At 41.5% G+C, this 15,482-nt stretch overlaps 1 protein-coding gene and 1 pseudogene across 1 annotated transcript; one reads left to right on the plus strand and one right to left on the minus strand.

Moving 5' to 3' along the window:
- The first annotated feature begins 6,855 nt into the window (after positions 1-6,855).
- LOC148739462 (uncharacterized) lies at positions 6,856-10,988 on the plus strand. The gene is made up of 4 exons (XM_088748212.1): positions 6,856-9,223; positions 9,592-9,882; positions 10,141-10,260; positions 10,464-10,988. Exons 1-4 carry the CDS (start codon positions 9,056-9,058, stop codon positions 10,980-10,982), a joined length of 1,098 nt encoding a protein of 365 aa, XP_088604338.1. The 5' UTR covers positions 6,856-9,055; the 3' UTR covers positions 10,983-10,988.
- Positions 10,989-12,163: 1,175 nt separating this feature from the next.
- Positions 12,164-14,380, minus strand: LOC148739463 (uncharacterized; annotated as a pseudogene).
- Between the last annotated feature and the right edge of the window lie 1,102 nt (positions 14,381-15,482).

Here is a 15,482-nt window from a genome sequence, read left to right on the forward strand (position 1 = left end):
CCAAATGTGAAAATGTCAAATGCTATTTTTTGGACACTGAAGTTGTCACTAATGTGACCAGTCAGATGATCAAGAAGGAGACTCATCTGGATCCAGTCTTATCCCAAGTGTACACTTACGTCATTAGTGGTTGGCCACATGTAGTGGATCCCAGTCTGGTACCATTTAAAACAAGACAAGACGAGTTAAGCACACGTCATGGTTGCTTATTATGGGGTGCTCGTGTTATTGTTCCTCCATCGCTCCAAGAGAAAGTGTTGCAAGAACTGCATGACACTCACCCCGGGATCTCTCGAATGAAAGCTTTGGCAAGATCTTATGTGTGGTGGCTCAACATGGATTCTGACATTGAATTAACTGTTTCTTCATGTAGCACTTGCCAGTCTATGAGATCAGATCCTTCCCCAGTTCAAATTCATCCCTGGACCTTTCCAGCACGACCGTGGTCTCGCATTCATGTGGATTTTGCGGGGCCAATCTCTGGCTGTACCTACCTTGTGGTTGTAGATGCTTACAGTAAATTTCCAGAGGTAGTCAAAATGTCTACTACCTCAGCTAAAGCAACTGTGACCACCTTGCGTGACATCTTCAGCAGGCATGGTTTGCCAGAAATTATCGTGTCAGACAATGGGCCCCAGTTCTTTACTACAGAATTTGAACAATTCTGTGCTAGCAATGGACTACTACACCGTACTTCAGCGGTGTACAAGCCATCTACAAATGGTCAAGCAGAACGTGTCGTGCAGATTTTGAAATCAGCCATTAAACAAGCCCACCTTACCAATGCAGATGTAGATGCTGTTATTGCAAATTATTTATTGATTTACAGGACCACTCCTCATTCTACCACAGGCGAACCACCCTCACTGCTTCTCATGGGCCGGAGACTGCGCAACCGGCTGGACTTGCTGACACCTTCAGTTGAAAAACATGTCGAAGCTCGCCAATACTCTACCATGCTGAGTCGCACTGCACATAGAGGCTTCCGCAAGTTTAATGCGGGGGATTCTGTTCTGGCTCGAAATTTTGGAAGGGGAGGAAAATGGGTGCGTGGAGTCGTTACTGAGGTCCTTGGTTCTCGTCATTATATGGTCAAGGTGGCAGGTAATCTGTGGAAACGACACATAGACCAGCTGTTGAGACGCCCTGCAGATGTGGCTTCGACGCGTGGCTTTTTAGCATCTGAATACCAGTCTATGCCGCTTGATGTATCTCCCAACATAGATCAGCCCTGTGAGATTGTTCGCGACTCAACTATACCGTCTGCCTATATCCTTCCTACAGCAACGTTGGAGGAATCCATTCTAGCTAGCTCTGGAGATTCTCGTATTCCAAACAAGCAACCAACAGTGTCAATGCCTGTTACTGACCCCCTTATGAATTCTCAACCTGCTTCCTTGCCAGAAAATCAGAAAATTCTGATTCTGCTAATGTCAATGACACTCTGGTAGTTCAACCAGGTTCTTTATGTGAATCCCCTGCGGAAAAGCGTTATCCTACTCGGACAACCCGTAGGCCCCCGAGGCACTTGAAAGATTACGAGTTAAAGTAATAGCTGTAATTGACTTAAAAACTTTTGGTTTTTTTTTTTTGTATTGCGTATTTTCACATTCTATTTTTTGAAAAAAAAAAAATGGGAGATGTTATATCGTGACCTTGTTTTGTTACACTTGTGTTACATTATATTAACCCATTAATGGCCGCAGCTTTTGTGGAAAACTGTGTTTTGAAGCTAGTCCAGCAGATTTCGGGTCACTGTTGGGGTTTTAAAAGCTCGAACTTACCAAAAACCACTTGACAGCTCGTGCACTCGATGGCCTTTCGATCCAAATGTAAAATGGCGGCCTGGAAATCTCGGGCACGCGCAGAGAGCAAAATTTCGACATAGTTTTTAGGTTGAAAAGTCACGCCCCACTTACGACTTCTACTTTTCTCTCTTTCTCCTGCCCTTTTTTTCCCCTCTCCTTGCCTAAAGTTTCTCCTCACTTGCTGGAAATTGAGTAGGCTTCATTTTGGTGTAGAGGTTTTTCAGAAACTACTCATTATTTTCAAAGCACATGCTCGGAAAGGTAGGTGGGTAGTGAAACACGATCTTCGTGCAGATTTTCCAGTCAAAGTGACACGGTTTTTTGGCTATTTCTCCAATCTCCTCCACTCAATTGCGCTCATTCTGGTATCGTCTGCAAGATATTTTCAACCCGTTCAAGTACATGCTAGAATTCGTGCTCCAGAGTTAAAATTGATGACGTCACAGGGCGTAGAAAGGGTGTGGGTCCCCATGGGTGCATACGGGCGCACTGGACGTTAATGGGTTAAGTTACGTCATGGTTGTGTTACGTGTACATGGATGTGCCTGCGCAGAGAAGAACAAGAATAAAAAGATCTTGGAATGTTCATGTTCATTGCGGGTTTGGTTATAATTTCGTCCTTGAGTTTCCTAAGATACAACAGAGACCTTAAGTCAAAACATGTTGAACAAATAGTTCACAAAGCAAATAAGGTTCTTGGCTTACTTAAATGCACAGTAGGCGGTAAAAACAAAGATATTTTTTCAAACTTGTACAAAACCTTGGTTTGTCCAATCTTGAAATACCCCTGCCCGGTGTGGTCACCACACCTCATCAAAGACATTGATGAAATTGAGAAGATACAAAGAAGAGCCTGGCGAATTGCTTTAGGCCAAAGAAGACAAGAGATGGTGTATATGGAGAGGCGTAAAATTCTTAAATGGAACTCTTTAGTACAAAGGAGAGATTACCTTTCCTTAGTGGAATGTTATAAAACTGTATTCAATCTAAATGGATTGAATTTCAACGACTATTTTGAATTTTGTAAAAACACTAAGTCGAGATCTAACCACCCATATAAACTACAACTCAAACTCGCAAAACTGAACTGCTACAAATATTCTTTCTTTGTCAGAATTATCAAACCCTGGAATAATCTTCCTATAAATGTATTTCATTTTTGTGACAGCCCTAACGTTTGTGAGTTTACCGTATTTACCCGTGTATAATGCGAACTTATTTTTCCCGAAATGAACACCTAAATTCGAGATGCGTATTATACACGGAATCCTTTGTTTAGGCTGACGCGACATTAGAATAACAAAGACACATAAGCGTGCGATGTAATTGGTCTTTAATTTGAGGGTAAACTAACCTACCAATGACATGTTAACAATTTGGATCCTTGAATAAATTTAACTAAGTATTTAAGCGAACAGCTGATCAACAAAACAGTTACTGTAATCTTGAGCAATCAAACGTAAACATGACTACAAAACTCGCCGGAACCAAGCGTCAAAGTTACACAGTGTCAGATAAGTTACGAATCATCAATTTCGCCGAACAGCATGGAAATCTCGCTGCTGAAAGAGAGTTCGGAGTATCTGAAAGTAATATTCGCTTATGGCGGAAGAGCAAGGAAAACTTGAAAAAGATGCCTCGGTTGAAACGAGCAAATCGTGGCAAAAAAGCTGCATGGCCAGAACTTGAGGTTGGTCTCCTCGAATGGATCACAGAGAAACGGAACAATGGTCTCGCCATTTTACCATCGCTGGTGAGGCTGAAGGCCCTCGACATGGCAAAGAACGAGAAATATGGGATTCCACAAGGGCAGTTTAAAGCAGGCAACCACTGGTGTCAGCGTTTCATGAAGCGTAATGGCTTGTCTCTTCGCCAAAAGACAACTCTTGCCCAGCGGCTTCCAGATGACTATGAGGAGAAAATCGTGCGATTCCACCACTACATTATCGATCTTCGCAAAGAGCACAATTATCCTCTTCATGTTATTGCTAACATGGACGAAACGCCACTAACATTTGACATGCCGCCAAATCGAACCATCAACAACTCGGGAGAGAAAACGATCAAGATTCGTACTACGGGTAATGAAAAGAACCGCATTACAGTCGTGTTGACCTGTGCTGGCGATGGAAGCAAACTGAGACCGATGGTAATCTTCAAAAGAAAAACTCTCCCAAAGGTTGCCAACAAGCACGGAGTTGTAATCGCCGCTCAAGAGAAAGGTTGGATGGACGGTGAAGGAATGAAAACATGGATCGACAAAGTTTGGTGTTCGAGGAGAGGTGGCCTGGGGAGAAGAAGAAGCCTGCTTGTTTGTGACGCGTTTGAAGCCCACGTGACCGAAAGAGTGAAAACAGCACTGACACGAGAAAACACGAACTTAGCAGTAATTCCTGGCGGATTAACCTCGATCTTGCAGCCGCTGGATGTCTCTTTAAACAAGCCGTTTAAAGATGGTGTTAGAAAGAGGTGGATGGAGTGGATGGCGGAGGGAATCCATGAATTTACAGCGAGTGGCCGCCAAAAGAAACCATCCGAGGAACTGATCCTTTCATGGATCGCAGGAGCATGGCAGGACATTTCCGAAGAAATGATTGAATCCTCATTTCTAAAATGCGGGATCACCAACAGCCTTGATGGATCCGAGGACGACCTAGTTTACGAGGCCAACGATGACTGCAACAACGAGCTCGATGACTCGTTTGCAAGAGAACTGTTCCAGTCAGACTCCAAGTCCGAGTTTGAAGGATTTGATATGTGAAAGATGTTGTAACCATCATTTCGTTAGTTTGCCAAGTTAATTGAAATAAATAATGTTATACAATTTTACCTTCTTGTTGAGTAGTTTATTTTTCTTTTTTCTCAAAATTTGGTCTGAAATTGGGATTCGTATTATACACGGGCCCGCATTATACACGGGTAAATACGGTAAATCAAAATTGAAGAAACATATGAATATTTATTCAATCTCCATTTTATAATTGATATTTAGCTGTTTCTTATTTGACTTTTTTATATTTTTATTAACTAGTTCTGTAAGATTTTTTACATAAATAGGAGACCCTTGATATAGGGCCAACCTCTGGGTTTCCTTTTTCTTAATAACTATGTATTTGCATGTTGTTCTGAAATAAAGTATTGTATAGACAGCTAAGGTTGCAAGAAATCATGGCCTAGGAATTGTCAGGAAGGAATGGATAGCTATAAATACATTCGGACAAGTAGTTAAGGAATCAGGATTGATGTAAGCCATTCAGTTTTATACAATGCCTCTACGAGCTGACCGTTCGCTCAGGCTTGAAGCATATGTTGTGCCGCAAATATCCAACATAAGCAACGAGCACATAGAGGTCATCAAAAATGACTACCCACATTTACGTGATCTGTGGTTTTCTGACGTTTCCAACCAAGGAAGAGCTCGTAATCTACTCATTGATAAGATCCTCTAAAAATAGCCGGAACATTGATGACAATAATACATGTTACCTTAAACTTCCTTTTGTCAGCCATTATTCTAAAATAGCAAACCTCAAACTCCGACAACTCACTAAGCGCTTTTGTAAATCGGACCTAAATATCAAACTAGTTTTCACTTCTTTTAAAATGAAAATCATGTTCAGCGTTAAAGATCATACTCCTGATACTTTAAAATCCATGGTAGTTTATCAATTTTCTTGTGCTGGATACAATTCCCGTTATATTGGCGAGACTAGTCGCCACTTCTCTATTAGGATAAAGGAGCACATGGAAAGCGAGAAAAACTCATATTTTTAAGCATTTCAAAACATCTTCTTGTAAGAACAAATATTCCCTTTCCTGCTTTAGTATTCTGGATTCTACGGTGGCCCACAGGTGCTCCTGCTGCACACTGTAAAACAAACACGTTTCTAATTAAAACCTCGCTTTCTCTTTGTTCTTGTTTTCCATACAAATGTAACCTCTCACGCGAAAACGTACACTAACGGCTATCCGTTCGAAGGCGTTTTGCCGTTCACTTGCCGTTCACCAGCCGTTCAAAAAAATTTGCATCCGTTCGCACGGCCAGGGTTATCCGTTCAAAAAAAACTAGCATCCGTTCGCACGGCTTGTGTTATCCGTTCAAAAAAAATTTGCATCCGTTCCCGCGGCTTGGGTTATCCGTTCAAAAAAAAACTTGCATCCGTTCGCACGGCTTGTGTTATCCGTTCAAAAAAATTAGCATCCGTTCGCACGGCTTTGGTCATCCGTTCAAAAAAATATAGTATCCGTTTGCACGGCTTGGGTTATCCGTTCAAAAAATACTTGCATCCGTACGGCTTGTGTTATCCGTTCAAAAAAATTTGCATCCGTTCGTACTGCTGGTGTTATCCGTTCCAAAAAACTAATAATTATTGGTTCAGCCGGTTACCCCTTGGGAAAAGTTATTAAAATTCAACAGTTCGCACGGCTGGGGTTTCGGTAGTCCGTTGAGAAAAATCCTCAACTGTTGTTCATCAGTTCAGAAAAATGCTTAGCCGCATAAACAAGTTCTATAGCAGACGTGCTTTGAAGTTTGCAATTTTCTCTTGTAATATTTTTTGAGAAGAGTTTGTTCTGAGAGGTCTGAGGGCCTCCCCTTAAATAAGATTTTTTTTAACACCTTGCGGGTGACAGGAACTAAAGTGCGTATTCCGAAATGCTGTTTAAAATGAGTACACACATCAAGGACTGTGTCTTTTTCGAATCGTTCGACTTTGTAGATGTGGGTGTCCTGGAATGTTGTTTCCTTATCGGAAATTTCAGCCGTCAACTGAAATGAGCAATCTGTTCCTGGAAGTTTATAGCAATTTTTTTTTTTAACTGTATCGATCGTTACATCATCTTGAGTGTTTTAGCTTGTGCCGCGCGCGTTGATTCGATCGTACATCAGTTCTTCAGGTTCAGTGTTGTAGCTGTTGCGGGTCGCTTTCTTCTCTTTATTTCAGTCTTAAAACGACCGATTTCACGTTAATGGAAGTGCATAATCGCTTTTACTTTTTCTTGCTCTGTGTGCAAACGGATTTGATTTACTTCTGCGTGCCTTTGTAAATCCTTGAATAAAATCATTGTCCTGTGTTATTTTGGCCCTCGCCCTATATTGTAGGGTTTCTGGGCATTTAGGCCTTTTACCGATGAACGTGAGCAAGCCACTAGCCAACGCTTACACTTTGCCAAGTCTCGCAAAGGTTTTGGGAAAGGAATGAATACTTTCCTTCCCCTATTCCTCTAACTCTTTGATTGATTTTTGCCTTTTACCGGCACATCTTGAGTCTGTCTTACACTCACGCCAACAACAGTGTTTGGTACCAACCATGCCACTTCCTTTAAGAACGCTAACTCTTTTTAGTGAAATTTCCTGTTGTTTTCTTTCAATTTGATTGCGCGGCTCTCAGAGCTTGCGAAGTTTTCTTAAAACATTGCAGTAAATAAATTAGTCAAACGCGAGAAATTCTTGAAATTACGGCTGTTTCCTTGATGAGATTTACCGATCAAATTTGCTAGTCAAGACTAAATGAAATTTCAAAAACAAGGTGTCAGCCTTGTTCAGTTGGTCACAATTTTACTGTGTTTGGTGGCTCCTAAAAGAGCCGTTGTTTGATTGATTGCTCTAAGAACAGCAGTCACAAAATTGTCGATTTCACTTTCTCCTCTAATTCATCTAGTCCCTTCAGCATGTTCTCGACAGTTACAACAACAGAACGATAATTCTCCATAACAGAAGACAAATCTTGTCCTTCTGGTAAAGCTGCAGCTGTCTCTTGTAGTTTGATTTCAGTTTCCTTTAGTACCTCCAATAAATCGAGGCGTTCATTGCAGATGTAATTTAGGATTTCACGCTCTCGATCCATGCTGGCATGAACTCTTGAAACGAAGGTTTTTTTCGCGAGCGCTCAAAAATAACCGCTGTACAATCCGTCAGTCAGTTAAGTGTGCAATCTCCTCCTACAATTTGTTTCTCACTCACGTTTGCCGCCTTGTATAAATACCTATTTAGTCCTTTGGCCTAATTACTCCCCCAAAGATTACACTTTGCTTCGGTGTTTCAGGCTTGTTTTTATTTCATGTAAGAAAGCAACTGCTTCATTTACGCGAAAGGTCACGTCCAAAAATATCTCTTCAATGAAGCGCCAAGGTGTTATGATACGGGCAACAAAGAAAACAATTAGTAACATAAGTCGCACCTTCCATTAGAATGCCGCCAGTAAACAGCAGCACTGATAAACTATTCGCATGCGTCAAGTATAAATAGCTCTTGGATGAATTATAATTGTTATTACTATTATTATTTTGTTTTACGGGGAAGGGGGAGGTTCTAACACAGCCAGTATGACAATAGCGAAATGTCACTACTGTAAAGTGGTTCATTATTTGCACTGTTTAATTTTCGCTATTTTCGCGCAAGGTAACTTGGCGCGAAATTTAGATACCACAAAGTCGGAGTCAAAATTTCCACGTTTCCTTTTCCCACTACGAACAGCAGTTTCCTCGTTGACACTGGCGATAGCTTCTGCTGGAACGTTGCACTGCACCGCTTCCTTTAAGAACGCTAACTCTTTTTAGTGAAATTTCCTGTCGTTTTCTTTCAATACTACAGCTCTCGCTGAGACATTTCATTTCAGTTGGTCGCAATGTTTGTCTGAGTGTGTGCGGGGGGTCTCATAGGATATCACATAACAAAATATATTTTTAGTTATAGCAGAACGCTCTATTGAAAAGACGTAAGTTTCAAATTGATGAGTCAAAAAGCCATGCTTGGGAATTTTTCTAACAATAAGGTTACACAAGCCGCGCAACATGAGGACGTGAGAAATTTACCATTGAATAGGTTATTGTTTACGACTGAAAACAATTAGTAACAGTTGCTATAACAACATAAACCATATGAAAGGCCTTAAATAAAGCAAGACGACAGACACCAGTTTCGTTTCAGCCTTGTTTTGACGCGTGGCCTACTGTAAACCCAACATGTCTCGCAGAAATCAGCTTAAAGTGCCGAAGTACGGCCTATTTTATTTCGCATCGGATAAGTCGACGAGCATCGTTCCAACGAAAAATATTGTGAAAGTTGTTCAAGGCAACACTACAACGAGAGGAAGTGTTGTCAATGTGAGGTACGAAAAAGAGGAACTTGACGCAACAATCATTGGAGTTGCAGGTTAGACCAATTACTTTCTTTTTACATTTTGTGTGCCAAGAATTTGTTTTGTAAAAAGCCACGACTAAGATTCCAAGGGAAATTATAATGAATTATGTTTTATTTTCTATACCTTGCAGATGACCAGACAAAACTAATGCGTCTGGACGCAGAGTTCGTTGCTAGCAACAAGGACCTTTTTTTAACTGCACCTGAGTCGCTCAACCCAACCGATGCAGCAGAAGTAACTGAGACCGCAAGCGTGGAAAAGGCGAATCAAAAAGTAAGTATGTAAGAATAAATGACTTTTTTGAGCGGTTAGCTTTGATTCGTAAAGCAGTTGATAGCACTTGGCCACTCCTTTGCGTTGGGGTTTCGGTACAGTTTCGTTTTTTTCACGTTTTTTAAACTTGATTAACAAGGGCGCTAGAGAGTCAGGTTTTCGTCACCCGCATGGAAGTCAAAACTTTAGTTCAAAATGGTTTCCGTATATATCATGCGTGAATTTTTACAAGATAGTAATTCGCCGGTCTCGGAAGGAAAACACCGCTTTTTAAAGCTGTAAATCAGCATGGCGCGTGCTAATGTTGATTGTTTGCTGAAGTTCCTTTAACAAATCTAACAGATCCTGTATTTGCTTGTTTGTCTCAGACGGTTGATATTCAAGCGGTTCCCCCTGAAGACCCATACTCGGAGTTCTTAGCCAGTCAGAAGAAACGAGAGAAGGAGTGGAGGGCAAACCGGCGCGACGCAAAAAAACCTAAACTATCAGCCCCTTCAACACCAAGTTACCCGGCCAGTGGAACTGACAGTGAAGATGTTTTGGACCTGCGCAAGAAACTTGCAGAAAAGAATGCGGAATGTAGCAGTTTGAGGATAAAGTTTGAAAATAATGAGGAATTACTGAAAAAGCAGATGGATTTTCAAGAGAGTGTTTTGAAGGTAACGTTTCTTTGAAATTTGCTGCCAGTTTCCTGTTGTCTGTTATCATCATTGTCCCCCAAAATTAGTATACTGGTTGAACACAGGCTTTTTGATCAATTTAAATTCCTTGGTTGAAATTTTTATAGCCAGAAAAATGTTAAATCGATGCCGAAAGTAATCGAGTTCGCTGAATCAAGCGTTCGATTTGGTTCTATTAGTAATGTCAGGATTTACCTCAATTTTAAGCTCATTATCACGTCTTGCTTTCTCTTTTAGATGCTCTCGAAAATACAAGGCTGTGTAGCAGGATTAGAAGAAAAAATGGCCGCGGGTTTTTCACAATTAGAAGAGCGCCTTGAGGGACTCGAGAGACAAACAGTTAATCCATTCCCTTTGGTGAGCTGCACAGCAATTTTTCTGCTTTTGTATACGTTTGCTCAAGTTACACTTCGGTTGTTTATTCTTTGCATAAACTTAAGCCCAATATGCTACGAGTGAATTTCAGTCAACTGCTTAACTCGTATAATATTATCTTAACCGAGACACACAATTATCACCTGACTTAAACTGAATGGGTTGCTATTTCTTTGCCTTTGTAGTTAAATGCCACTATCAGCTCAGGTTGCGTGAATGAAGGAGTCGCAGACGAAACCGACAGCGAAGACCTTACCACCATCAACATTGATACCTTAAACACACTTTGCGAAGAGAACCAACCAGAGACTAGCCTGCATCTCCCTTCTGCGTTGCAGTCGCCCTGCACAGCACAGAAAGTTGGCGAGGAGCTTATAGGCACCCGCGTGACTCCCACTAAAATAAAGCTCGTCCAGCAGACACTGGGAAGAGAAAATGAGCAGCACTTGTGCGCACTTAAGCTTCTTCCATTTTTTTTCAGCAAGGAAGAACTTGCGACAAGTAACACGGACGGTTCCCATGACAAAAAATGTCTAGACAACAACAAACTTAATTCTTTAAAAGTATTATTGTTTACCAGTTTTCCAGTTAGTTGCAGTGAGGAAAAAGATAAAGCGTGGAGAGTAATCAAGGGAAAAATAAATTCTAAATGCCGAGCTGCGAAGCATATAGTCAAAGACAACGTTTGTGAACGTCCATTGTAATTTTATTGACGCTTAGGAAAACTCCAGCGTTTACATTGAATTTTGTGTTTCTAGGGCTTTAGTTAGTAATGGTTCTTTTGTGGAGTTTTAATGAGCCGTGGACTCGCATTTTGCCTCTGCTTTCTGTAGCGCGCTTAAATGAAGCTAATCGCTTTTTACTACAGACTATTCTCTCAACATTGATATAAATTTTACTCATATACGTCTGGTGGAGTCTGAGTTAAGCTTAATAAGTTAATATATTTCCCCGTGCTGACAAACTGGCCGCTTGCGCGAAAAAAGAGATTTCTGGCAAAGGAATTTGCTCACGCCATCAGCTTACTCTATTGAGATTGGGAGCACGCCTTACAGATACTGAATTTGATTACGCGGCTCTCAGAGCTTGCGAAGTTTTCTTAAAACATTGCAGTAAATAAATTAGTCAAAAGTAAGAAATTCTTGAAATTACGGCTGTTTCCTTGATGAGATTTACCGATCAAATTTGCTAGTCAAGACTAAATGAAATTTCAAAAACAAGGTGTCAGTCTTGTTCAGTTGGTCAAGTAAAAATAGCTCCTGGAAATGAATTATAATCATTATTACTATTATCATTTTGTTTTACGGGGAAGGGGGAGGTTCTAACACAGCCAGTATGAAAATAGCGAAATGTCACTACTGTAAAGTGGTTCATTGTTCGCACTGTTTAATTTTCGCTATTTTCGCGCAAGGGGACTTGGCGCGAAATTTAGATACCGCGAGGTCGGAGTCAAAATTTCCACGTTTCCTTTTCCAGCTACGGAAGATTGACGCACCCGCGAAATTAAAACACCGCTAAAAACGCTGAAACTTTGAATGCGCGAAATTAAACCACCGCTAAATTTAACCATAGTCTACAGTAAGTCCCAATAACTCCCCTAGAGATTATACTTTGCTTCGGTGTTTCGGGTTTGTTTTTATTTAGTGTGAGAAGGCAACTATTTCATTTACATTGCAAAGCATCGCATTTAGTCGAAAACATCGATACGAGAAGAGCGTACACTTTCTCACTTTAGTAACCTGTCGAAGGCCACGTCCAAAAACATAATTATCTTCAATGAAGCGCTAGGGTGTTATAAAACGTGCAAGAAAACAATTAGTAACATAAGTTGCACTGCCAATGCCGCCAGTAAACAGCAGTACTGATAAACTGTTCATACGTGTTATGTCAAGAAATTTACTGTTAAATACACTTCGAGAAAATATTTTAAAAGACTAACAAGTCATAATCATCATGTGGTCTCTAAAGGAGCCGTTTGTTTATTATCTGTAGTGCAATGTCGAACGTTCAACATACAGGATTTTCCCTGCTGAATGCATTGTCTTGTTCTGGTAGAATTCAAGGAGGTCGAGCCACAAGGTCCTCTGTTCCGGGCTTGCAGAATGTTCGAATCTCGCGGAAGAGATACTGTTTTCAGTCTTGACTTAATCCTTCAGGGTTGATCGTGGGTGGCAGCATGGATGCAGGCGGCAGGATAGCGAGGTCACTGTTTTTCAGCAGCGTTCGTGACTGTTCGGGAGAAGTGCTAAATTCTTTAAAGTAAACTTTTCCAGGTTCGTCTTTCGAAAATCTGAAATGATGGTACTTTTTTATGTTCGGCAGTTTGTTGAAGTACCTATCGAGAAATGAAGACCAGTTGTAAGCTGTAACAATGGTTCTTCCATCGTGTGTACCAACCAGCTGTGCCTTGTTGACACCAACGGTGCTTGAACCCTCGACTATGTCCGCAAACTCATACAAAGATGACACAAAATGTACTTTATAAGATCTCTTGATTATCCCGAAGCAGCGATCGGGACCAAACTTCGTATGGCCGGCAATTAGGAAAGAGTAATTAATGGAATCATGCAACCGCAGGATCGTTCTCCATGCTAGATACCAGATAAAATAATTGTTTTTGTTCTGTCCCGAGCAGTTGTCTGCGTGAAGATGTGCCTGTGTTTCGCCAAGTCCGTGGTTTTGGAAATAGTGATGAACATAACTGATCGTGGTGTTTGCTCCTTTACCAACGTCACTCGCCTCGTCAATTAGATAATTTACTTGTCGGGGTATTGCTTCGCACATGACACCGAAAATTCCACATTTACGGGGTGTCTTGAAATAAATGGGTCCTGGCTGCATAGGATTGCTAGGAATATGGATCTGCTAGGCAAAGTCGAAAGAATAATGAAATGTTGTCTGCAGGGAACAGGCTTCGTGAGCTTCGTCCAAATCTATTTGGTCTTCAATCGATTGAAAGTTGATTTTCGCTTCCTGGCAGACTCTCTTATAAAGCTCTCTTTCCGTTTGAACACAATTCAGATGCTCGTGCTGGGCTCGAACGCACTCGGATTTTTCCTGGTCCGGAAGGTTAGCAGATTGTAGTAGCTTAGAGGTGTTTTGCTGGCAGGTTATACATAGGTCGGACATAGGTTTTGCTACAACAACATCCGGGTGAAACTGCTGCCACAGATCAATAAACTTAGTGTAGGAGACCGCTTGCTTTTCAGTTTCTTGACATGCTTTTTTAAACTCGCGCCAAACAGACATTTTGGTATCACTCGATGAGAGCAGCTTGATGTCGTCATTCTTAAAACCTGGTATCCTGCCAGGAAGAAGAACAGCGTTTTCTTCGGCGTAATTTGTTAGAAAGCTTTTTACATCCTCATTCACCGCGTGTGGTGTCGTGTTGTGTGGCAGTCTTTTGCGGTTTCCGTGAGACCTCAGCGATATTCCATTTTCTTCGTAGTGGTCTTTCAGTCGGCGGAATCGGGAATAACTGATCCCGTAAAGTTTTAGGAACATTTCTTTGCAGATGGCTCTGGCTTGAAAAGTAAAACTGCATTGAGGACTCCGTTTTCTTTTTCCACCCGATACTTCAATGCTCGTGAATGCTTGGATGTTGGCCAGTATGACTAAGTCGAGTTTGCCATGTGATAGTTCCATACAGTTATTCAAATTTACAAGTACAGCTGCTTCCGAGAATTGTTGAGAACAATGACCACCTTTAATGCCCCGAGAACATCCGCATCCATCTTGAAGAAACTGTTTCACTTTCTCCACGATTTCCTCTTTGTCAGTTAATAACTCAACTTGATCGCCTTCATCCATTTTGGTGATTTGACGAGGAGTTGTAGCAAGTTTTAAATTCCATGTAGCTGTCAAGACAACGCGCTTTAGAGTGGAAGTTGATTGGCTGAACTGAACGTTGCGTTACCTTTTGCAAAATATCAAACACCACAGTGCGTTATGCAAATTTCGCTTGTGGCGAATGTTGTACTTTGACAAGTGTAGACACCGCTCATTCTTACGCAAAGGGATGGTTTCGTCCACCTAAAATAATCTTAGTTCTCTGTATCTTTGTCACTGGTAGATATTTAACGGAAATGTGCACAGGAATGTTTGATTTTGAACTTTAAAAAACAGGTTCTGAGTTAATGTCGGAAACGCAACCACAAAGTCGATAATTGAATGATGTTTGTTTTCTTTGCTCTGTGTCAAAGTAATCTGGTCGTTGATTTAAAATGGTTATCATCTTTACTCGTTCAACCGTTCAAAAATTTGCCACAGCCATTCGGCCGTTCACCGTCAGCCGTTCAAAATTTTTCTACAACCGTTCAGTCGTTCACTGTCAACTGTTCAGCCGTTCACTGTCAGCCGTTCAAAACTTTTCCTCAGCCGTTTACCGTGAGCCGTGAGCCGTTCAAAAATTTTCCACAGGCGTTCAGCCGTTCACTTTGAACCGTTCAAAAATTTTCCACAGCCGTTCAGCCGTTCACTTTGGACCGTTCAAAAATTTTTTTCAGACGTTCAGCCGTTCACTTTGAGCCGTTCAAAATTTTTCTTCGGCCGTTCAGCCGTTCATGTTAGCCGTTTCAATTGCCTTGGCCATCCGTTTGTCATCCGTTCACTAGCCGTGCGTTTTGCCGTTCGAACGGACAGCCGTTAGTGTACGTTTTCGCGTGAGAGGTCACAAATGTAAGCCTGTTGCTTAGAAATGAGCCTCCTCTGTAGAAATCCGCTTCCTCCATAGAAATGAGCCTCTGTAGAATGAGCCTCCTTCATAGAACTGAGCCTCCTCCGTAGAAATGAGCCTCCTCCATAGAAATGAGCCTCCTCCGTAGAACTGAGCCTCCTCCGTAGAACTGAGCCTCCTCCGTAGAACTGAGCCTCCTCCGTAGAACTGAGCCTCCTCCATAGAACTGAGCCTCCTCCATGGAAATCAAAGTACTGGTACCTATAGCCCAGGCTTCTCTCTAGTAGCAGTCCGCCATTTTTGATAATGGCGAATTTTTGCAGCTCATGTGGCAAAAGTCTGGGCCAGTATGCCATGGCCAATTTTTGCCCCAAATGTGGCACGAAAGTGCACGCAATTTTTTTTTTCTGTGTTTGAAATGTGATTTCATATTTTACATGAAACCTGATAAATGATGATCGAGTACTACAGCTTAACCCTTTAACCGGCAATCGTACATATTTGTACGAAGAGTGAGCACTAAAGGTCA

Source organism: Stylophora pistillata, chromosome 2 (genome assembly GCF_964205215.1).
Source record: "Stylophora pistillata chromosome 2, jaStyPist1.2, whole genome shotgun sequence".
Classification (NCBI taxonomy): Eukaryota; Metazoa; Cnidaria; class Anthozoa; order Scleractinia; family Pocilloporidae; genus Stylophora; species Stylophora pistillata.

Coding starts and splice junctions, on each gene's coding strand:
- LOC148739462 (XM_088748212.1), top strand. CDS start 9,056: ATGTTTTATTTTCTATACCTTGCAGATGACCAGACAAAACTAATGCGT. Junction 9,224..9,591: donor TGGAAAAGGCGAATCAAAAA/GTAAGTATGTAA, acceptor TGTTTGTCTCAG/ACGGTTGATATTCAAGCGGT. Junction 9,883..10,140: donor TTCAAGAGAGTGTTTTGAAG/GTAACGTTTCTT, acceptor TTTCTCTTTTAG/ATGCTCTCGAAAATACAAGG.